This window comes from Oreochromis aureus, linkage group 9 (assembly GCF_013358895.1).
Source record: "Oreochromis aureus strain Israel breed Guangdong linkage group 9, ZZ_aureus, whole genome shotgun sequence".
In the NCBI taxonomy this organism is placed as follows: Eukaryota; Metazoa; Chordata; class Actinopteri; order Cichliformes; family Cichlidae; genus Oreochromis; species Oreochromis aureus.
The window spans coordinates 15,566,007-15,589,640 of NC_052950.1; the positions used below are offsets into that span (position 1 = coordinate 15,566,007).

The 23,634-nt window shown below is 40.0% G+C and overlaps 1 protein-coding gene across 2 annotated transcripts in view; it reads right to left on the minus strand.

Moving 5' to 3' along the window:
- LOC116328263 (myosin VIIA and Rab interacting protein) overlaps positions 1-17,700 on the minus strand; it is a 115,235-nt gene extending 97,535 nt beyond the window's left edge. For both annotated transcript variants that reach the window (XM_039616873.1, XM_031750002.2), the window contains exons 1-2: positions 17,498-17,700; positions 9,468-9,677 (exon numbers count right to left, since the gene is read on the minus strand). In XM_039616873.1, the coding sequence (XP_039472807.1) occupies positions 9,468-9,577 (110 nt within the window). In that variant the 5' untranslated portion in view covers positions 9,578-9,677; positions 17,498-17,700. The remainder of the gene's footprint in view (positions 1-9,467; positions 9,678-17,497) is intronic.
- Positions 17,701-23,634: the final 5,934 nt, after the last annotated feature.

Consider the following 23,634-nt stretch of genomic DNA (forward strand, 5'->3'; position numbering starts at 1 on the left):
CGTTCACCTCCATTTGAACCTTGGCTAGCTGAAGCTCAGATACCACATGCTGGCGCTCTCTCTCACACACAGACACACACACAAACGCGCACGTAAGGTTACTTCCAGGCAAGGTGACACCTATCTACTCAGTCAGCTGGAAACGCTAAAGGGGCGTAAGAGCTATGAAAGGAAATGTGCCACAAGTAGGATTAGTTTTTCACTATCTCATCAGCCAATCCTGTTGGCTCAGCACTTCCAAGGGGATGAGCAGTGGCTGATTTGTCACACTCGGGGGAAATCAGAACCTACCTCCAAAAAGACGCCGTAAACTGGCATCTGTTAGAGACGCTTGTTCTCCAGGGACTCGGCTGACGCACAGCAAATTTCATCAGACATTTTAGTTTTCTAATTTTCTGATTTCTAATGTGTTTTTTTTTTAGTTAACAGATCATAAACATGATTGGCTACCATGATGCAACTAAATGATGCCGATTAAACAAACACAGTATTGTGCAGCCCCATTTCTAACACTTAAAAAAACTTGCAATCCATCCAAAAATAACAACCAGTAAAGGAAATAATTAAACAAGCGCCAACTGGTTAAATGTTGTAAATAAAAACATTGGTGAAGATGTAGTTGGCAGGTAAGATGCTATTTTCTATAAGAGCATAAGATGAGCCATATATGAGAAAAATGTGTCTGTACACAGAGAGCAAGACAGTGTATGCATAAGCACGCCCATGTATAATTGCTGTGGTCAGGGGGCTTATATTTCCTTCTGCTAATTAAGTTGAATTATATTAATGTCGTCTACTTAGAGCCATATTAAAATCTAATTAGAAATCAGAGTCTGTGGCACCTGTACAGCCCCTAAACACAGGTAAGCAAATTAAGTAGGTACTGATCTGAAGTCAGCACGCAGACTGTGCCATTCAAACAATGGGAAGCTTGCTTTGCTGTTTGAGATATGAGTCAATGGCATTTTATTTATTTATTTTTTCATATGATTAAAAGACAGAATACTCTGACCTGTCACACAGAAGCGGGTGACATTATTAAAACAGTTACCGCACAACAGTGAGGTCACAGCAATTAGCAGCTCTGATCAACTAAAGAAACATTAAATGCTATAGTGCTCCTGATGTAGCCAGGGTGAAAAATCTATGCATAAAACATATTCAGGTGCTTTTCTTTTCTGAAGTCTAAAACAAAGTTAAAAGAAATAAATTACAATAACCAGAGCAGTATAATGTCACCCTGGCAGATCGTGAAATGTGATGACTCACAAAATTATGCTGATATTACACCGGCCAATGTGGCTTCAGAAAAAAAAAAATGGGGTCAGAAGGATTTGTCCTTCCTGCTTGCTGCACACAAACACATACAGTACAACACGCTGCTGACGAGACCGGCACACACACACGCACACACACACACACGCACACACACACACACACACACACGCACAAAGCACTTTCACATCAAAAACAATCCACATCAATATGAGTCAGACAAATAACCCACACCAATAACACAACACAGCTAATACCCACCAAAGAGGAACCGCAGCCAAGAAAACACAACTGCCACAACAACAGCTAGACTGAAATTAAACTACACAAAGACCCACTTTACTGGCTGCTGCACTGGTTATATACTGCATATCTGCAGTCATACGTGTTAAAAATTATTTTAAAACAGGGCCTAAAAGTGGATTATGACACAGAAAAAACACCTTAGACACTGAGAAGAAAAGAATAAGGCATGTCTGTTAAACACAATGGACCCATTCAGCCGCCCAAAAACCTCAAAGCTGCGTTGGACCTGTTACGCAATTTCTGGATTTTCCCTCAACAGAGACAAGTCGGGGTCATTAGTTTAGTCTGGGGAAACCTGCTTCATTAGAGAAACATTAATAAAACAACACTCTGCTGTATTTAGAGGAGGACAGTTTAATAGATGTGGGTGTAAACTTAAATCCGAGTCGAAGCTGTGAAAGGAAAAGACCTCAGGCCTTAAAGTCGATGTCAGAAGGCTCATCTGCCCCCCCTCCCTCCCTTCCTCCAGTGCAGCTTTAATAGAGGAGATGGCAGTGCAGCCCAGAGGGACTGTCCTGCAACAGAGGGCAATATCCTCTCTTACTGCATGCGCTCTGAAATCCAATTACACCAATTTATTGATCCTCATGAATAAGAAGCCGCTTGGACCAAACAAACCTGGCTGTCTTTCATCTCGGCTCAAAAATAATACATTTTGAAGCTGTCCCTTTATATATCTACAAAGCTCATCTTTATCCTCTTGCCTCTCTCCACACAGGCAGCCAAGAGGATGAAGACGAGAGGAAATAGAGGTCATTCTGTCCCCGACAGAGCGACAGCCTCCCAGTGTGACTCCTGTGAACCCGTCCCTACCTTCCTGCCACATCAACCGGAGCTAAAAAGAAACCACTGAAAATGAAATGAGAAGAAAGATGCCAAAGCCTTTGCTTGTATGACACATAGCATTTGACCTAATGGTTGGAAATGCCCCAAAAAAATCTGAAAAAAAAAAAATCTCTCTTATACAGAAGCTCAATGTGTTCAATGTGCAATAATAACAGCTGCACAATAAAACAGCAGCACATGGTTTGAAAAAAAGCTTCAAACAATCACAAGATCGCTAATAAAAAGACGTCAGTAGTTACTGCTCACTTCTCCGAACACAACTTCATTACTAAACCATTCACAATTTTACTGACTAATTAAAGCTGCTGATGCAAAATATCACCCTCTGCTATTCAGCCAGCAATTACACCAAGACTAAAAAGGAGGGTGAATCACTATGAAGCACAGTGGGCAACAACTTCACATATAATTAAGACTTACCCAAAGAGCACCATTTGCTTTGGTCAACGCACACAAAGGAGCTGGGATAAAGGAGAGCCTTTCAACTGGTGGGACAGACTTGCCACAGCTGCATTTGAAATGAGTTTGGAGGTACAGTAATTGCCCTATCCATGCAAGGACTTGCCAGACACTTTAATGAAGTGGATCCTTCCCAACACCGAGAGAAAATTACCTGCAAGAGTCACCAGCGGCTGAAACTCCAGCCATCGCCTCGCTGTTGACAAAGCAACAGTGGTGGATTGCTATCTATAATAATTTCCCAGTCTGTCTCCCTTGGGTCTGCTTGTGCTGTTTGTTAAGTAGATCCAAGCCCATGCTCCCCTGAGCTGCCTGCTGCTACATAATGAGCCTCTCCAGCTGGATGACCACTGAGTCGGTGGAGGCCAGAGGTTGAGCAGCTCACCGCCTCTAATTGAATCGCACAGAAGCACACCCTCACCCCTCAGATCCAGTCCAGTGAGGGTGCAAATGAAAGCTAGTACAGATTTATTTTCATATCATATCAGTTTTCCAGAAAGCTCTGTAGTGTGGAACTCAGTTAAAGCTGCAGCTGACAAAGTATTTGCCCCCTTCCCAATTTCTTATTTTTTACTTACATGTAACTTATATTACATTTTTATATTTCACAAAGATAACACATTTCCAGTTTTTAGATGATTTCATAATTATAGGTTGTTTGTTAAATCATAAATTAACTGTGATTAACTACATTTTGTGGAAAGCCGAGTTCAGTTTCACCAGCTACAACCAGACCTGATTACAGATCCTGTCTGACAAAGTGAAGCAGACTAAAAGATTTCAGAAAGCAACACATCAAAAGAAACACAAGAAGATCTAAGAAAAAGTCACTGACATCTATTAGTCTGGAAATGCCTACAAAGGCATTTCTAAGGCTTTGAGACTCCAGCGCACCACGGTGAGAGCCAGTCTCCACAAACGGAAAAACCTTGGAACAGCTGTGAAACTTTCCAGGTGTTGCATCAACGTCTCATCCACAGGGTCACAGAAGAACCCAGAGCATCACCTAAAGCAGGGGTGTCAAACTCCAGGCCCCGAGGGCCTGTGTCCTGGAGGTTTTAGATCTCACCCTGGGTCTACACACCTGAATCAAATGATTAGTTCATTACCAGCCCATTGGAGAATTTCAAGACATGTTGAGGAGGTAATTTAGCCATTTAAATCAGTTGTGTTGGTTCAAGGACACATCTAAAACCTGCAGGACACCAGCCCTTGAGGCCTGGAGTTCGACACCTGTGACCTAAAGGGAAAAGGGAAAACCACTGCTGACCAAAAAGAACAAAAGCTCATCGTACATTTGCCAAAAACAGCTTGAAGATGCCCAGGAATTTGGCGAAAATATTCTGTGGACTTACTAGACAAAAGTATAACTTTCTGGAAGGTTTGAGTCCCGTTACATCTGCATAAAACTAGCACAGCATTTCATAAAAAGAACATAACACCAAGAGTGAAACAAGGTGGTGGTAGTGTGATAGTCTGAGGCTACTCTGATGCTTCAGCATCTGGACAACTTGTTATAACTGATTGACCCATGAATTCTGCTCTCTACCGGAAAATCCTGATGGAGAATGTCCAACTATCACTTCATGCCCTATAAAGCTCAAGTGCACTTGGTTTATGCAGGAGGACAATGTTTCAAAACACACCAGCACACAGACCTCTGAACAGCTCAAGAAAACAAAAAGGGTTTTTAGAGTGCCAAGTCAGAGTCTGGAGTTTTTGTCCATAATCAGATTGAGATGCTTTGGTATGACTTTAAACAGCAGTTTATGCTCAAAAATCCTCCAATCCAGCTGAATTAAAACAATTCTGCAAAGAGTTGTTTGAGCTAAAGTTTCTCCACAGCAATGTGAATGACATTGCCAGTTATCACAAATGGTTGATTCCAGTTCCTGCTGCCAAAGGCATCAGCGTAACTTTGTGCTGAACACTGGGGGTCAAGATCTCTATGTAAATAAATAAATAAATCTGGGTAAATTCCCAGATGAATAAACATGAAACTATTTTGCTGGTAATACCTGAAACAAGTAAAGAAAATCAACAGCCTATTTATGCAAGATAATTCATAATTTTATTGGGGGGGTTATATTGGTTGGGTCTGATTATTGGGGGTCAATAACCCCCCTAACCCCCCTGGAAATTACGCCCCTGGCCAAAGGTGGCACAACTAGTTATTAGATTTAACGGGAAATTACTTTCTCATAACACAGTTGTTTCCCTTAATAAAAGATATAATTTTAAAACTGCAGTTTGCATTTACTTGGACCATCTTTGTCCGTCCATCCATCCTCTTCCACCAATTCAGGGTTGTGGGGGGCTGGAGCTTATCACAGCTGTCTTAGGGTGAGAGGCAAGGTACGCCCTGGACAGGTTGCCAGTCTGTCACAGGGCTAACACATCAAGACTGACAACCCCACTAACTGCATGTCTTTGAACTGTGGGAGGAAGCCGGAGTACCGGGAGAGAACCCACACAAAAACAGGAGAAGATGCAAACTCCAAGCAGAAAGACCCTGGCCTGATGGTGGAATTGAACTCACGATCTTCTTGCTGTGCAAACCACTGTACCACCCTGCTGCCCTGCAGCTTTATCTAATATTAATATTTGATGATCTGAAACATGTAACTGTGACAGCACTACAGGATAAGCACAAGTATTACTAATGACATTTTCAATAGCTTTGTTCTATTTAAGTTTCCCAGTAAGCCATTTAAATTGAAGTTAGCCATCCCAATTTTCATGAAGTTCAGCTTTTCTTTTCCTACTGTAATTCAAAAAAGTGCTTTGCTCTATAAAAACCAGCAAAGTTTAACAAGAGCAGTTGGAAGGAAGTGTCAGTCAAGCACCAGCAGCGCTAGCTCACACACAAGACAGAATCAAATATGACATTTAAGTTCTTCTTTGATTTTTCAGATTAAAGATCACAGCTGCACGGCTGGTTTACGGGTTACTAATGAAGGCCTCAGATCTCTTTAAACTTCATTTGAAACTAGGATTAGCACCCCACTGTTATATCCCAGCCAGTGAACTTTCAGTTAAAGTCCATGTCTACACATATTCATAACAAACACGTGCACTGAATTCTTTCAGCGAATTCAATAAAAGATATTAAGTGTGTCTAACTTTAGTAAGTGTATCTAAAGTTGTATTAGAGTGGACAATGACTCAAATATGGATGTTTCTGCAAAGCAATGACAAATTATAAAATGCAGATACATCATGAGCATATGTATATTGTAAGAACCTGAAGTTAAATCACTTTTTCTCTTTGAGACATTTATGGGAAATCTTGTCATCATTAGCGTATGAATTCTTGAGTTCTGGTCAAATGACTTTCATGAGTTCTTAGCGACCTTTGACCACCAGACTTTAAACAGTTGATTGCCAAGCCCGAGTGAACAGCTGTTACAGATGTAATGAAATTCCATCCAGGTGTTGAATATGAGAAATACATACTCAGCATCAACAGAATAGTAACTATCAAAACAAATTTAATTGTGTTATACATTAATAATAAACAGTTTTAAACACTCATTCAAAGATATTAAAGCAGTAAAGCCGGGAGACATCATAGACTACCTGCAGTTTCCGACATTAAAACTTTAAATAATTTAAAGAACAGCACCGCTTGTCTCTAACTAAACTTATAGCCATCTGTGCCATTTCTTTAATACATTTATTTTATCTGAGTGTGCATAAGACGGCAGGTAAAGTCAGTCAAGTGTTTCAAATATTTCTTATTATTCACCGTAAGGGAAAATCAAAATTCAGCATTAAAAGAGCCAGCTGAGCCTTAAACTGTCCTACAAAAGTTTATCCAGCCTAATTTGAAGCTCTGCAGGGCTGCCTTCCTTCAAAAATAAATAAATAATTACAATAAAGCAATCGTAAAAGAGTTAGCCATGCATGGTTAAAATACAAAAAAACCCAGAGGGAGCCTGCTGTGAATGGTATATAAATGGAGAGAGATTTATATTCCTATTCGTAAACTGGGGAAAACTTTCCAGTGCAAATGAGAGGATATGGGGTTTCTTTCTTTTTCTTCCTTCCGTAACTTGACTGGCCGTGGTAGCGGTCAGGATGCAGATTTTTTTCTTTTGTTTGGATTTCTCTTTTTTCTGAACTGTATAAAGTCAAACTATGCAAAGACCAGCGCACAAATATTTTTTATTTATTAGATGAAGGCGGAAAGAAAAAGCAAAACACAGTTCCCAAGAGAGAGATGGACCAAGAACACGTCCTTGTTCAGTATTTAGCCGTGGGCAGTATTCAAGAGAGTCTAAAGCATTTGAATGTGCAGGCTGATGAAGCTTGATGATGTTATGGCTAATGTAAGCAGTGGTATTCAGTCTGAAAATTAAAGCACAGTTGTAGCATTTTTGCATTGTAATGAGACGGTCCGCTTTGTCAAGTCAAAGTAATCCCTCGTGAGGCCACGAGGCTCATCTTGGTTTGGACTCGGACACTAAAAATTCATAAGAAATGAGACGCTGTGAACAGGCTTGGAACAGACAGGTTTAAAGATGTGGTAAGGTTTATTGAAAGAAAACATTTGTTTTGGAGCTTTGCTGTTTACTGCTCCAGTAAGATTTTGCATAAAATGCAGTTATAAAATATAATGTCAGTGTGGTAGGGAGGTACCTCTGTATTTAATTACATGGGTGACCATTTTGACAGCTGAAAACACGCAAATTTTTCTTTTTTGCAGATCTGTTGTCCCTGGATTTAATGTAGACTTTACTAAAACACTCTTTTAGGTTTAAGAACTACAGCTCTCAATCTTCACACAATAATCTGATTATACACAAACTACTGGCAGGTGAAGTGGATCACATTCATCATCTCATTAGAAACCAATATTTGCTGTGTCACACATCACCAACTTAAGCAAAGAAAAGAACACTCCCCAACGGCAGCAGTCTCCCCAGAACTCAAAAGAATGACAAATCAACACAACCTTAATGTACAAATAGCACTACAGGCTACAATTCATTTGAATTGGGCTGAAATACCCCTTAAATCTAGCTCTATCATGGTGGACAAATTTACATCAACTGTGACTTTGCATCCTCTGAAAATTTTAGACTAAGAGTAGAAACAGGTTTTTTTTGTTTGTTTTTTTTATCTGCTTTGCTTTTTTTTAAGAATTGTTGCCTAATAAATATTCCCCTGTGATTACATCATCAATATTCTGCTCATCTCCTTGCTGTAAACAGCAGTAATAACAGCCTGAGAGTCATAATTTATTTCAGCTCATTCATGACAGACTGATGGGGGACTATTTTACAGCCTAGTAATTTGGGAATGCAGCATCATTGCTCTGAAACTAATTCTGGGAAACTAAGCAGAGTTTCGAGCAGCGCAAACCGACGGCTGCATTCTGGTTTGTGAAGCAACTTTGTTTTGCTCCTCTGAGTACAGCTAAGATGTTTAGCGCTCCGAGTAAAGGAGCCTAATCACTTGTGGCATTCACTCAAGAACAATAAACCACTGAGGCTCACTGTTCAAGTCTGAAGAAAGACATCAAATTTCCACAACAAAATAGCTGAGGCAGTCAAAGGAGAATATTTGCGTTTCAAAAATTATAGGGTTCAACTAAATTCCAGCTGAAAAACAGCTAAAAACAACTTTCTGGATTTTGTGGTGGCATTAGATACACTAGCAAACCTCCTCCTGTAGTCACGATGAAACAACAACACTGAACCGAGCATATGTTCGATGGCCGGCCTCCTATTAATGTCTGTCACAGCCAAACTGAATCCGCTCTGACTACTCCCTGAGGGAGTGAAGGAAAGGAGCTGAAGGGATGGAAGCGGTCTAGCATTTGTTAATTAAGAAGACGTGACATGAGAGAAAGACCAGAGGGCCGAAATAATGACCCTATCAGACCTGACAGCCTGTAAGCAGGAAACACGAAAGGAGTTACACACCACAGCAGAACTGAAAACTCAGTTACAAAAACTACTTTGCTACTTTACTTCATTTAAAAACTCTGTATAAACTCTCATCGGAGATATTGCAGTTGCTGCTACAACATTGGCAAAAAAAAGCCACAGTGTATGATATGGATCTAATGGTGGAGGATAAGCATGACGAAGAACACCTGAAACAAACAAGGCTTCTGATGCCACAACTAAGCTAGATTTAATGTGGTAAAACATGACATTGATCCTTGTGTTACCAGGAAAAAACCAAGTGTGGTTGCAGTTTTGCTCCATGCTTTGCACGGCCTAAAGTCACATGTGACAGGTGTACTAGGAAGCATGTCCTTGAGAGTCCTTGAGAGTCAGGCATATGTACCTGCTGTGCCTAGTCACTGTTGCCAAGCTGTGATTGCACCGTTCAGAGATTTAGTTTTGCAGTCAGTAAATGTAATTTTTATATACTTTGTAAACATTTTATTGCACAAGAAATATACTAGTAAAGAAGCAGGTTGCAGAAAGGAGATTTGGTAAGAGCCAGCTGTAGACGCGAATGACATTGCCTCGCATCAGTTCCTGTCACATCACCCTGTACTTGTCAAATGTGCAAAAAATACTCAAAATAAAAAATAGGCACTGAATATAAAATTCCAATCTCACCTCAGCCTCTCCTCCTCCTTTTTTCGCAGTTTCATGTCCCGCTGGACCACCTTCAAGACGTGCTCAGCCTCACCGTCCGTCAGGCCTGACAGGTCCAGCTTTCGGCCCATTGTTCCTGCCCTCGCCACACCGAGCTGCTGCTGCTGCTAGTCAAAGAGGAGGTGGAGAGGCACAGGAACCGCTGCTCTGGGGGCCGAGGCTGGGACAACCCTGGAACAAGACAAACGGATAGAAAAATAAAAATGGATTGTGCGTTTTTTAAATAAATTAACTTTTATATGCTGTGTGAGTATGTCCGAGTGGAATTTAGTAATTTACCACCAAATTATGCTCATCTCACACTGAAAATGACTGCGTAAGTTTCCTTGTATGACTTGTGGATAACTTTTGAGTCACAGGTTGCTTTGCCTGCAGGATGAACCTCGGCTGTAAAGTGAATATCGAGTGTCTTGAAAGCATCCTCTTCACACATTCTGGGACCATTCAGAAGACTGTTACAGAAACTAGCACTGGAAGCAAAAAAATATATTTTTGAACTTATGGGAAAATTTAACCCAATATATCTGCAAATGTCAAGCAAACGTATTCAAATTCTTCTAAAAACATTTGTATAGTTCCTGGATATTTCTATACTATGAAACAGTGACAGTGACTACAGTAGTTGTGCAATTGATTATACCTTTTTTGCTTAAACATAAATAGAAATATAGAAGTTTATGTTGGCTAAGACTCTATTGACAGGCCAAGCATCTTCCTTGGAAGCTGCAAAACTGCAGTTCCTCTTCTCTCCACTTGAGGCTTCCACAGATTCCCGTGATAAACTGCCCGAATTCAGAGCTGAAATAAACATGCTTAAGCACGGCACAAAAATCTCGTCACCCTAGCTAATTTTCCCCTTCATACCATAATATTTTATATTATGATAATATATAATATTTTAGATTTATATATAAAATGTAGAATTCACAACTTTAATCCTTAACGCTGTTTAAATGTATCATTTTTAGAAGCGGGTGCCCCTTTGACTGACAGGCGAATGCTAGAACAGGCGGCTGTAGTCGACAGCCATCTGTTAAGTTTCGCCTCGGTTGATTGTAGTCACTGAACTGGCCCTCTTGACCATCTGAAGTATTTTTAATGTCATTATCTGAAAAATAAAATGCCTTGCTATGATTTTATTTCTACGAATGGTGCATGAACTGGCATATTAGTACATATGGTGAAGTAAAAATAGAACCACAGAGACATAGAGGGGTTGCCTTTAAAAAACAACAACAAAAAAACAAGACCAAAACGGTAATGACAGCACAGAAAGAGAAGCAAAGACAGATGAGGAGATGGACAGGAGGAGAACATTAACAACAGAGCCTAAACAAGATGGGTGAGCACTGCCAGGGAAGAGAGCTATGATGAGAGCTATGACTCAGAAGACCAGACAATTATGTCCATTCTATTATTGGACCAATAGCTTTATTGACAGCGCATCTCCCTTTCAGTCCAGCTTCTTACTCATTCCTCCAGTCACTTCAGGACCTGGCTCACCCCAACACACTGTTAAACTTTCTGAATTAATATCTGAAAATAAAACTGAGCCAGTCATACTTGGTCTATGTATAATAGTCAATCTCAGTTTAAGTTTGTTAATAGGTTTGTGATGTTTAATTGTAACATTAAGTTGTGGAACTGTAGAGCATTTCCTTTCATTTGTGTGGGGTTTCATTTTGATGAAACTGCAGTTTTCATTTTTATCTATAGGAATATCCTACCTGATCCCAAAAGACAAATGTGAACATACACAATTGACAATTTTCACATTATCAGCACTGTGGCCCAAAAAATAAATAAACCCCAGTAAAATCTCTGTCTCAAAATTCTATTATCACACAGAGTAAGCACACTGTCACATTACCACTACTTTTCATTCAGCCACTGTAAAGGCTTTCCAGTCTAGCAGAATCACACTTCTTTTTCCACTCAAGATATTAAAATACACACTTAGTCACATGTGGATATACAGTTACACGTGCCAGCAGGTGCATAAAAGTATGAATGGTACTCATCATATGGCCGGCATTCACTTTTGTTTTTCTGGGAGGTGAAACAAAACAAAAAAATCTCTAGAAAGGATGCTTTGGGGTTTGTTTGTTTTTTACCTGCATTTGTCTTCTTTCTCTGATTTTAACACTTTGACCACAGACTGTATATGAAAGATGGAAAAGTAAAGCCCTGTCTGAACCACCTTAAACCTGCAATCTTTCAAATCATCAGCAGGGGGTGACTGCTTGGCTGCTAAAAAGAAAAATTCAGACTACACAGAAGTCTATCAGAAAAATGACACTGCTTTTCTATTGACTTAATCCCCGTTTCTGCATTTTTCTCCACATGAGTTTGTGGTCTCAATAACTTTGAAATCTTCTTCGGTACAACATAATGTTTGTTACAGAAGAGAAAAATCACCACCACAAAAATGATATATATATACACACACACACACACACACACAGTTCTTACCCTGCTTGACTTTACTACTTGATCATAGCAGTAACAAATACTGAAACACTGTTTCAACAGAAAATATCAGCATTCAACAACACAGCTGCATTCACTTAGATCACCAAAGATAAGAAAAGAGAAAAAAGAAGGGGAACATACATTATATCTCAACACTGAAGTGCATAGAGTTGACTAGGAGTCTGCTTTATTTCAACCTAGCATATTTCCCAAAAATGAGGTTACTGCTGTGCCAAGTGTCTTCCTAACTTTACATTTCTTCACATCTAGCTGAGAAATTCGTGCAAAACACACTTTCTCACCTGAAAACTAATTATGCTGATCTCAAATGTGCATTAAACCATTTTTACTCCTTAAATTAGCAGCTGGAATATCAATCTATCATCTCTGGAACAAATTACAGCAGCAGCAGTGGCTTATTAGGGCAAGTTATTTTTCTTACATCCATGTTACTTTTGATGTATAGAGAAGATGAATACACTATGATTATATGGCCATTATTGTATAGCCACAAGGGAAGGCAATTATTAGGCCTTCTTTTTATAGTGAGTGGTGTCAAGGACAGGGATGAAGCAGCATTTATGCGTGAGAGTGTCTGCATCTGAAGCTTAGTGACGCATATACTTGATGGCTGCAAACACACATTCAGTTCATTATTACTTTTACTGATAATTTCCAACAACATGCAATTCATGCATGCACACAAACACGTGCATATTATGTCTCAAATTTAGGCTTCCCATACGGAGTAGAGTCACTACTCTGCAGCATCACTAACAAACCAAAGTCAATACCACAGGTGTGGTGCACACAGATGAAAAGGCAACAAGAAAAACCTGCATTCACCAACACAAAACTGTCTTAGTGGTTCAAAGGTCCATAATCCGTTCAGTGTTCTCGGTGAAGATGGGATACTGAACTGAATAAACGTGATCTGCATGTTTTTACTTCCGAGGTTAAAGCTGCCTTTACACTAATAGCTATCACACTATGTAGTGCATGATTACCAAACATCTAACACTTCATCTGCAGAAACCAGAGGTCCTGTTTCATATAGACTTAATTGAATACAGTCACTATAATGGCATGATTCATAATAAGCACATTATCATAGATACAGCAGATCTAACTCTACAGGCACACTTAAACAGTAGCTTGTCAGTTATAGAGTAGCGACCCACAACCCAAACCTGGTTTGAACACCAGCAAATACCATATTGTATCAAATAATACTAAAAACTTGCGATTTAGACAAAACTTGCAATTATTAGGATAAAAGTAAGGCAATTTTTTTGTATTCCTTTCCTCCAGTTTAATTTGTTTTTGCAACCAAAGCCGCCAAGCCCTGCTGACTTCACATGAAACACAGGTTTAAGGTAGCTCAACACTGGCTTCAGCCAATCCTTTAAGCTATAGTCATACGGGCCTACTGGCAGTCCCGAGCAACTGGTGGTTACTCCATGCTAACTGTCAGTTGCTTGGAAAAAAATGTATATTCCCCAGCTGATTAGTGAGTAGTTGCATGTGGTTGGTTGATGTCGATGGCGGAAATTAGTCAGAAACAGGTGACTAACACTGCAGCACTGAAAACATCCTTGCTTTACACATTACACAGAGAAATAATATTTTGTTACACTGCTATGCCAAAAAGGCACAGCTCTACCTCCCAGTTAAATTTACTAAGCTCTTTTCAACTAACCTTATAAACTGCCTGCCTGATATTATGACACTGATGTATGGATTTATTAAATTAAAATCAGATAAAACAGAAACTCTTATCATTAATTCAGACAAGCTGCATCCAAACATTAAGTTTACCGTCCAGGTAAAATCCGCTGTTAGAAACCTGGGTGTGTTATTTGATTGAGAAACATACGTTTTATCTGTAAAATTTGAGCCAAAATAATTCAATAACCATAACAGACTGTCAGGTGACTAGAAGAAATGCATAGTTTAGTAAGGGTAATTTATGAACGATAGCATCTTTCTGTGTTTGAAACCATTAAAGACATTGTAAAACTTCATTTAAAAAAAATACTGAATATTGATGTTATACCATAACTGCATCCACTCTGAGGCTTCTCTTTCTGTTCAAAGTCACAAAAATACAGGATTTGTTACTAGTGTCACAGTTTGACTGACACAACAATGGGGTGCACCAGTGTAATATTGTCAGATTACTAGAGCAAACATGTTCAGGCTGACACTCTGAGGGCACCAAGAACCACTTCAGACAGAAAATAGGTCACACTGATGCATTTCTCAGGAGAACAGAACACAACCCCTCCATTCTCCTGCATTTTCGCCAAGAAACACCATGTGCATCAATCATTTCTTTAAGAAAACTGCAGACACGCAGATGCTAGATCATCCTAAATAAACTGGAGCATGCAGAAAAACGACTCATTCTGCACCGTGCTGCAAAGCACTTGGCTCTGCTGCTGCTGTCTGTCACCTCGGAGAGTCAGCAGAGGAGGGGCGAGCTGAGGACAAGGCCCTGCTGGAGCGCTAAAAGGGCAGGTGCAGCCAAGCGCTAAATGAACTGCTTGTTTTAGACACTCTCCATTGCATCAGCTTTTTGTGACAGCTTGAGGTAAGTGCATTGAGGATGACTTCATTGAAATTACTTTTTGGACAGAAGGTAAATACAGCGGACTGACTTTGCAGATCAGTCAGTTTGTGTGTGTGATGCATCTTTGAATGGGAATATAAGCTGGAAATTGTCTTACACTGTGCTTGAGAATTTAGAGCGACAGCTCACTGTTTTCTCAGTGTATAACTTTGGTCATTTGTCTTCTTACAGCCACGTGCGAGCAGAAACAGACGTGTTCAAGGTGTTTTTCCTACCTGGGATATGACCACTATCCGTCAAGATGACATCAAGAGTTGCCAAGAGAGAGAAAAGAGAAGCAAGAAAAACTGTGGCACCAGATTTAGTTTAGGACAGATACAGTGAATGCTGCATGTCAAGACAACATTTTAAACAGCTCCGCATGACCAGATCTGTCATTAGAGATGCATTTGTGAGAATATCAATTCAACCTAAAATCTACAATGGAAAGAGAAGTGTACGTGCTTAGGCATGGCATAAGGCAACAGCAGAATTGGTATTAGAAACACTTGGAGAAAAAAATGCATATAACTTAGTAAATATGAGCCACTACGGTGCTAAATTCAAACAATTAAGTTGTTACTTGTGTTGCATGAGTTCTTCAATAATCTGAATGATAGGGAAAAAGGAAGAAATCATCAAATGTGCACTTTTCCTGAGCCCTTGTGCTACAATCAACTGATTTCAGTTCATTTGCAGGGAAGACAAAAATAGTAGAGCAGTCTACAACTTTTGAGGAGTGGAAATATAAAAACTGCTTCCATTTTTACTGCACTAAAAGGGAACATTGACTCTTTGCAATCATCTGCAAGGGAACTTTAACACAAAGCTACTAGTGAAGAACCTGCAATGCAATGCCAAACCCAGAGAGGCAACCGTGATAAACAGCCAGGCTTGGAGTAGCCTCAGTTTCTACCTCTGCCTGGTTCTACAATAGAATCACCTTTGCTGTAGTCAGTTTTACCTCAGAACCTGAACACTAAAAGTGTGTACGTGTCCTCATTTGGATGGGGATTTGTGTCTGTGTGTGGGCATCTAGCCTCAGCCTTTTATTGTTAACTGGTAATTGTGAGACAATGCATCTCGGGCCATGTTGCAGAGTAACACAAAGGTAATGGGACAGGAATTGCTTTCTTCATGAAGTAAATCATTAACGTAATGTTGTAAAAACTAACAAAGTTAGTCTACTGCATTACACCACTGGGTATAGTATCAATCTTCAATGCCAATAAAATGCCATCACTTTTTATATTAAAACATGACTCTTCACAAACAAAACAAACCTCCTTTGGGAAGAGATGATCTGTGATATAATGATAGGATGGCATAAATGCAATAATTTGACACAAAGGAAATGCAATATAAACCACAGACAAGAGGGTAATTAAGATTAAGGACGTTAGCTGGTTCAGCAACGACTCACCCCACATTAACACTAAATGCCACTTTGGGAGCAGCGAATGCAGCAACACTGACAAAAAGCAATATTAACTACATCATATTTAACCATTCTATCATTTTTCTATTATTTCCATTGTCGCCATTTATAAACTCTATCTATGACATGTCAAAGTAGATAAAGCAGGAAAATTAAAGCTGTGTAAATTCAATTAACCTGCTTCAGTCCCCCGGTCCTGGTACAACGCATGCTGGCTCACTGTCACGAGAATATTTGAATTTTATTTTACTGGTAACTTCTGTGATTTTACTGCTGCTTAAAAAAACCATCCTGTTTCTACTTTCTATGAACATAATCAACCAAAATAAAAGGAAAGAGAAGGCTTAAAAAGCATGGCTTGTTTTCCCACGGCTCAGCTGGTCCAAAGCAGCCATGCATGGTCAATATGGCACCAAATGTTAACTCTGCCAAAGAATTTTTTAACATCAAGACCGGGGGAGCATTAAAATCCCCACTGAGCTCTCGATCACTCGTCTCTGTTTGACATCTACCTGCTGTGTCACATCTATCACTAACAGGCCAATTACCACTTTATGCAGAGCAAGACAAGAGGCTGCGGAGACCAGACCGTGAAGACACACTACACAAGGCATTAACCGTGAAATGTTAAAATAAAAACAGGTGCTGATTAAATCTGCCTGGGTAATTGTGGATGTGACTAAGTGTTGAGAACTACTGTAACATGAGCACCAAGTGTGATTTTTTGCTGGGTGATCTTCATTTTTCTTTGAATGAACGCCTCAGAATAGCAGACTCATTCATTAAATATTTGGGGGAGTGTCGCCCAAGTGACCCAGGTGTCCCCAAGTGTTACTGTCAACAGGTGACAATCAGCACCACAACAACAACAAAGCAACACAAACAGCTGCACTGAGAAACAGCTCCCTGTACCTGCACACCAAACTCAGAGTAGCAGCCAAGTAAGGATTTTTCCAGCTTACATTCCTGGGGGTTAAAGTTTTTTTCCTTCTTGCAGTGGCTCAGACTCAAAAATGTGACTTTAGTTGTTTTTTGATGGCTTACTCTGATTAATCCGAAGCGTCTTAGTTTCGCAATTTAAAGAGATGAGTCACACCGTGCGTTGCCTGGACGTGCTTTTAGTTTCCAGCACTTGTGATGATGCAAATTCACCTGCACCTCGCAGGCTAAAAATACCGCATTTTTGCCCCTCATTTAAAACCAGCACCTATACTCATCTCACTCGGGCTGCCACGTTAGCTGCGATCGCATGATGACATCTGTGCAACAAAGATCTCCTGTAGCTCTTGCACGAGCAGCTGGGCTGGCAGCATTTTCATACTGAGGTATGCAAGAATCGCCGAGCCGTTAAATCGTGCATCTCAAAATCAGGCACCTGACCGAGGCTCCTGCCTCTTATGCCTGCTCATTATAACGGGCTAACGTTCACCTCTTCGCCTATTCGGTGAGCCGGTGTGGAGAATCACTTACACAGGATCAGTGGGAGCCGAATGACCGCCAGTCACAGTCTCTTTCACGTTATTCCAGATAATGAGAGAAAGACGCGGAGGGGATGCGCCTCTGCAAGTGTAAACTTCCGCGACACCTGTCCGTCTCCCAGATACTTTTCCTCTCCTGCCCCTCGGTTAGTCAGCTTATTGTGTTTCCACCCCCCATCACCACCACCACCCCCAAAGCAGCGGACGTAGGAACCGCTGAATGGGCGATCACGAGGTTTGTATTACACGGAGGAAGAAGGAGGGAGGGAGGTAGGGAGGCAGGGAGGGGAGGACGCACGGCGAGGGAGGTAAGGGATTGGCACCCAAACCTTGATTCTTCCGTGGTGGCGCACAGCGTGGACTCATATTTAGGGATGAAATTTTCTAGTTGGGGCTGTTTCCGCGCTTTGCTGACGCAATATCACATTTCATTTTTCTGCAGGCACCTGGGCATCCCGAGCTCCAGTGTTGGCACTGATGCTCATGCATGGGGAGAGTTGGGGGAGGAGGCGGGGAGGAGGCGCTGTGTTGGCTGACTACTTCATTCACAAAGCCATTCACTGTGCAATTAACCAAAGAGAGGGTGAGGCAGCTCGTCCCAAGTCTCTGTCAGATGGATCAAATCGTTAGATGACTTCACTCTTGCAATGATCTGGCTTAATTAACTTTCACATAAGTTACGTAATGCATTAATTAATTTTAAAACCCATTTCAAGAAAAGATTTGAATATAAATTGTTTTTCATAAACAGATGGACTTTAGAAAATCATTCCAATTCCTGCGTATCCATTATTAGTCCTGCCTTGTGCTCTGCCAAAGCACCAGAGCACTATTAGTGCTCTGTCTTAAGAAATGCTGACACTATGCCTCACAAAAACAATTTCTGGGCTGTTGCCCTACATGCTTTTTTTGCTAAATAAAGAGCTCACCTAACTTTGCAATTACGGGCTACTTCGTCTGTATTATAAATCAAGCAGTGCTGATGCTTACTTTATTCTAAGTGTAATTAAAGATGCTGGATTTGCAGCAGATGTTGCCAAGGCAATTTTTCAAAGTCATATTTTATCGCACATACCAAACCCTGTTTTCACTTATTAGATAGATTATGTACTGGAAAAATGGGGGGCCCACCGTTGATCTGCAGGCATAGAGTACTGTTCAAAAGTCTTGAGCCACCCTTCTTCATATTTTGCAAGGAAAAGGGGAAATAGAGGTAGTCATTTATTAAAACATATGCAGTTATACATGGAGATACACAATATAAGTTTTTTTTTTTAAAGAGTTGTGCAATTCTGACAAGCTTGAAAGTCAATATTCATTCATTCTCCAACACAGCTTGAACTCTATTAAGGAGGCTTTCTTGCAATTTCTTTAAGTAGGCCCTTTAACACTTGGATACACTTAGTAGTCAAATATCCTTTAAGTAGTTCTCCAGGTTTTTTGAAGAAAATTTAAAGTTCTTCTCTGGATATTGGCTGCCTTTTGTTCAGTTCTCTGCTAAGATGATCCCACTCTGCTTTAATAACGTTGAGACCAATCCATGACTGATAGTGCTTTTTGTGTTTAGGTATGCTTTTACTCCGTTGGCACTGTGTTTGGAATCATTGTCATCCTGAAAGGGAAGCTGTTTTCCAATCAGACGCATTCCAGTGTTGCATGGTGGATCAAAATCTGATAGTACTTTTCTGTGTTCAGAATTCATCAATTCTGACGTGATCGTCAACATCACTGGCTGAAATACTATTGTAACATTGGTACTAATTAGGTTTATTGACACCAACTCAGCCCCAAAGTATGAAAGAGCCTCCACTGTGTTTTACAGATGGCTGTAGACACTCACTGTTGTATCCCTCTCCTGGCCTCCTCTGTACCTCTGTACATATTGATGAAAATTTGAACCAGAAATTTCACATTTGGATTCATCACTCCATAAAACCTGTTACCACTGATTTTTAGTCTAGTACTTGAGTAATCTGGGATATCGCAGCCTTGGCTTCTCAGCTTTTTGATAGCCACCATTCCAATAAGAGCATTTCACTGGATCAACTGAAAGTCCAGAGCATCTCTCAGGCCCTTTGTCTGGTCTTTGATGGATTTTCTTTTTTTATTTCTTAAGGACATGACTATCAGATACTGTTTTACTGCTGTGGATAGTCAAATTTGTCAAAGTTTTTGGGCATGACCTTGTTGGCGCGGAAAATACTATTTTATCCCTGTCAGATTGTGTTAACATTGGAATTTCTCTTGATCTAACTAAAGAATTGGGAGAAAATTATGTGTTTTTAGTAGCAAAAGGCTACTAGTTACAAAGTTCTCAAAGGATTTTGCTAAGTTGTCTGTTACATGTAGAGACAACACTGGTTCAGTCCTTGAGTTAGGTGCATTTTTGATTCTTGAATGATGCATAGGTCAGTGTTAGGTGGCTTAACGAGCAAAAAAAAGTATATTCTTCTGAAAATGGTGAGGTACAAGGGCTCGACTGAGCGTGAGTGAAAAAGCAGCCAATGTCCAAAGAAGGACTTCAGAGACCTTCAGAAATCTGCTGCAGTGGCAAGTCTCTCTTTAATTATACTTATTCAGACTTTAAAGTGGGTTGTGAATGTCAAAGTTTTATGTTTTTTGCATATTCACATGCAACTAAAGACCTAAACTGGATCCAAAGTCGCAAACTGGAAATATGTGTAATACTTAGAAAATACTGTTTTAATGTTGAAATTAATTATTCTAATTAGAACCTCAATGATTTTAAAAAAATAATTTCAAGGCTAAAAAGGAAACAGACTTTCCAGCTCATTGTTCAAAGGCTGTGATACTTTGGCGATACATTAGTCCACATGGCATCTGCAAAGGCCTAATTAATGCTAAACACTATATACAGATGTTGTACAGATAATGTCTTTTGCAGAGAAAGTCTTTTGGCGTGTTGAGACCAGAAATGTTGAGGAGCTGAGATCCAATTAAAAGCAAGAATGCGAAATCGATTATTTTTATAACAGCAGCTACTGTTCTTCTCACCTCAGCTCACAAATGCTCGCAGATGATGCTAAAAAAGAGTAAAATAGAAACATGCCGCAGCTCTTTTGAAATGGGTTGTTGGCATTAAATTAATTCTGACCTTAAACTGGAAATATCATTAATGTCAGTTATTCTTTTGTTACCTTCAAACTTATTACTTAACTTCTGTTTTGAAATAGATAATACCACAGATATGATTATAGTAAACAATACATCATTAAACCATATAAAGTGCATCACTGCAAGACCCCGGCGTATAAATAAACGGACTTAGCAATTATTTCTAGATGGTCACGGTTGGGGATTATTCATTTCGCTTCTTTAACTAGAGTGAATATGACTGCATGCCTGATATTCAGCGGTGCACTTTAAACCAAGCATGCTTGTTATGGTTCAGTGCTTATTGCTTGGAGATTGCTTTAAATAACTTGTCTGGCTTGTTAAACTGTGGTTTTACTTGCTTTGTCTGCAAGCTTTAATTACAGCATGGGAAGCAAACATGTCTAACAAATATATTGAAACGTTCTACCTGTGCACTATTATAACAAAGGCGAGGTAGGGGGTGCTAAATTGACCGTGTGTAGAAGTTCAGCAGGATGGCCAATTCTCTGCATAACATAAACTGCAATTATCTTGTAATGGGGATGCAAGAGTCAGTTAGTATGCATATCACAGGGATTAAACTAAATTGAAAACAGTGAAGGAAGGAGGATGAAGCATGGAGACTCCCAGTACTATTCCAGTCTGGTATTGTGGGTCACTTAGTATGGAGCTCCAGTGTGAAGCTGAGGGTCATTCTAAGGTTTCACGTGCAAAATCCTCTGGTCGTAAGCACATGTAAAAAGCTTATTAAAAGCTTTACACTTTGGTAATTCTAATGTGCATGCTTCATGCTTTGCTGCTGACTCACTCGCTATATGACCCTGCATTTACCTCAAATCTGAGGTGAGCAAAATCAGTGAGCCAGGGGTGTTTTAGCTTGTTAAAATGTCCTGTTGAGAGCTGCCATAAGCTCATCAATTTCACAAGTGGGAACTGTGGGAATGTTCGAGCATCTTCTACAGGAGTTGTGTGAACGTGCAGTCAAACAGGTAAAGCCTGCTGAGGAGTTATGGCTGAAGTGGAGCAACGGGGACGGCAAAGCACACCCCCCTTCTATCCATGTCACATGCTGAAGTTACAGCGTTGATGTGTGTACAAACGCAGCTGTGTGTGGGTATTATTTGCTGTGACAGTCATTGTCTTTATGTGTTTGGAAGCAGATTATAGCTCCACATTCTCAGCGATGGCATTTGAGGTTATTGCCCTCTGAGGGCTTCGCTGCACTGTATATGATCTCGTCCGCTGGCAAATGTCACCCTTCAAAACCATATAAATGGTCTGTGAATCACAATCCCATTTTTAGAAGGCAGAGTGAGTTGATCCATGACTGTTTTGTCAGGGAAACTCTTAACTTTTTTGGGGTGGGAAACACAACAATTTGTACTATAAGTGGAAGTTTACAGGCACAAAACACTTACCATTGTGAATCCTACCCACTAGGGAAAAAATGACAGGGTGTTAACCATCTTCAGCCACCAGGGGGCCTTCAGAATGTAACCTCACTCAAGTTATTACTATAATAATATAATAGCATAGTTTATGAAGACACAAACCACTGTTTTTTTTAAACAGGTCATTTAAAAAAACATGTTTTTCACATACAAAAGCTTCACAGATTCAGAGGTGGTGATGTTGTCGAAACAACAACCCCATGACTGGTTTAGTGGCACTACACAAATCCCTAAGATTAGCATCTTCTGTGATTCTCATCCAAAAATGATTATGTTTACTGCTGATCCATTTAGATAACTGTAAGTAATACCAGTAGTAAAAAGAATATGATTTATAAATTCATGTCTTTATTTGATTTATCTGTCTGCTGTTGGGCTTTTATACCCAGTGATGCACAAACAAGACTTACATCATTCAATTGCAGAAAACCACAATACAATATAAATACAAAACTACAATAAACACACAGACATTAGCTCAATAAAGATACGCACACAATTACCTCCAAAATGACTGCAGCTTTACTTTACATTTAAACCAACCTTTGACCTGTATTTAAAAAGATTTAATAGACGTAAAAGAAGAATCAATTTCATTTCTGTTAGAAGTTTATTCCATAGATGACAAGCCTCTATAGAGAATGTCCGAATTTAGATCTGCGATGTAGTATTTTACAGTCTGCACAATTTCACATGTACTCGGTAAAAAACGCAGTGACGTCCGTGCATCCAGGAAGGCAGCAGGTGCGTGAGATGTACTGCTTTTGCACCTGCGACAGTCGCCAGTCAGGATATCCTCAGTGATCCATATATTGACCTAAGCCTGTCTCTGTGTCCTCCGGGTAACAGAGGAAATATCCTGCTCCTGTTGACTTTACTCTTTGAAGCGACTCTCCCGGGGAAGCTTTTCCATTTGGGACCACTCTTACAGTAAATTACTCTCGATGCTTGCCACCAAACATGGTGGTTTCTTCTTCCACAAGACATTTCAGAGGTCATTTAGGAGCTGAACAGAAAGGCAGCCTCACAATTACTTTGATGGGAGATTGCTTAAATAATCCACCTTCCTCCAATCTGACTGTTCTGGAAGATCAGAATATCTGTAAATTCCAAAATTGTGCTTTAATCTGGCAGTTCACTCAAGAGCAGGAGCTTTGCAAAGCAATGTTGAATGAATGTGCACTTTATGGGGAGCATGACTTTGCAGGAGAATATCTATTGAGTAGGAGATTAGCAAGATGTTGCACACTAGCAAGTAAGATGCTTCTCGATCTCAGGAATATAATTATTCAAAGCATTTAGGGGCTGTAATTGCTTCATGTATCTACGTAAGTGTTAAAGGCCTAAAATACTACAAACCTCAGAGTATTGGATCAAAGCTCCTGTCTAATCCCCATAATATTTTGTGTGTTAAACCCTCTGCAGTCTAGCTCCTAAAAGGAACAAAATATTTGCCTCCTCTCGATGCTTTCGCTCACTTTACTTCCTTTCCAACATATAGTGTCTTGCGTTAGTCAGTGACGAGGTGGAGGTGAAGCCTCTGCCTACTCAGCATGACTAA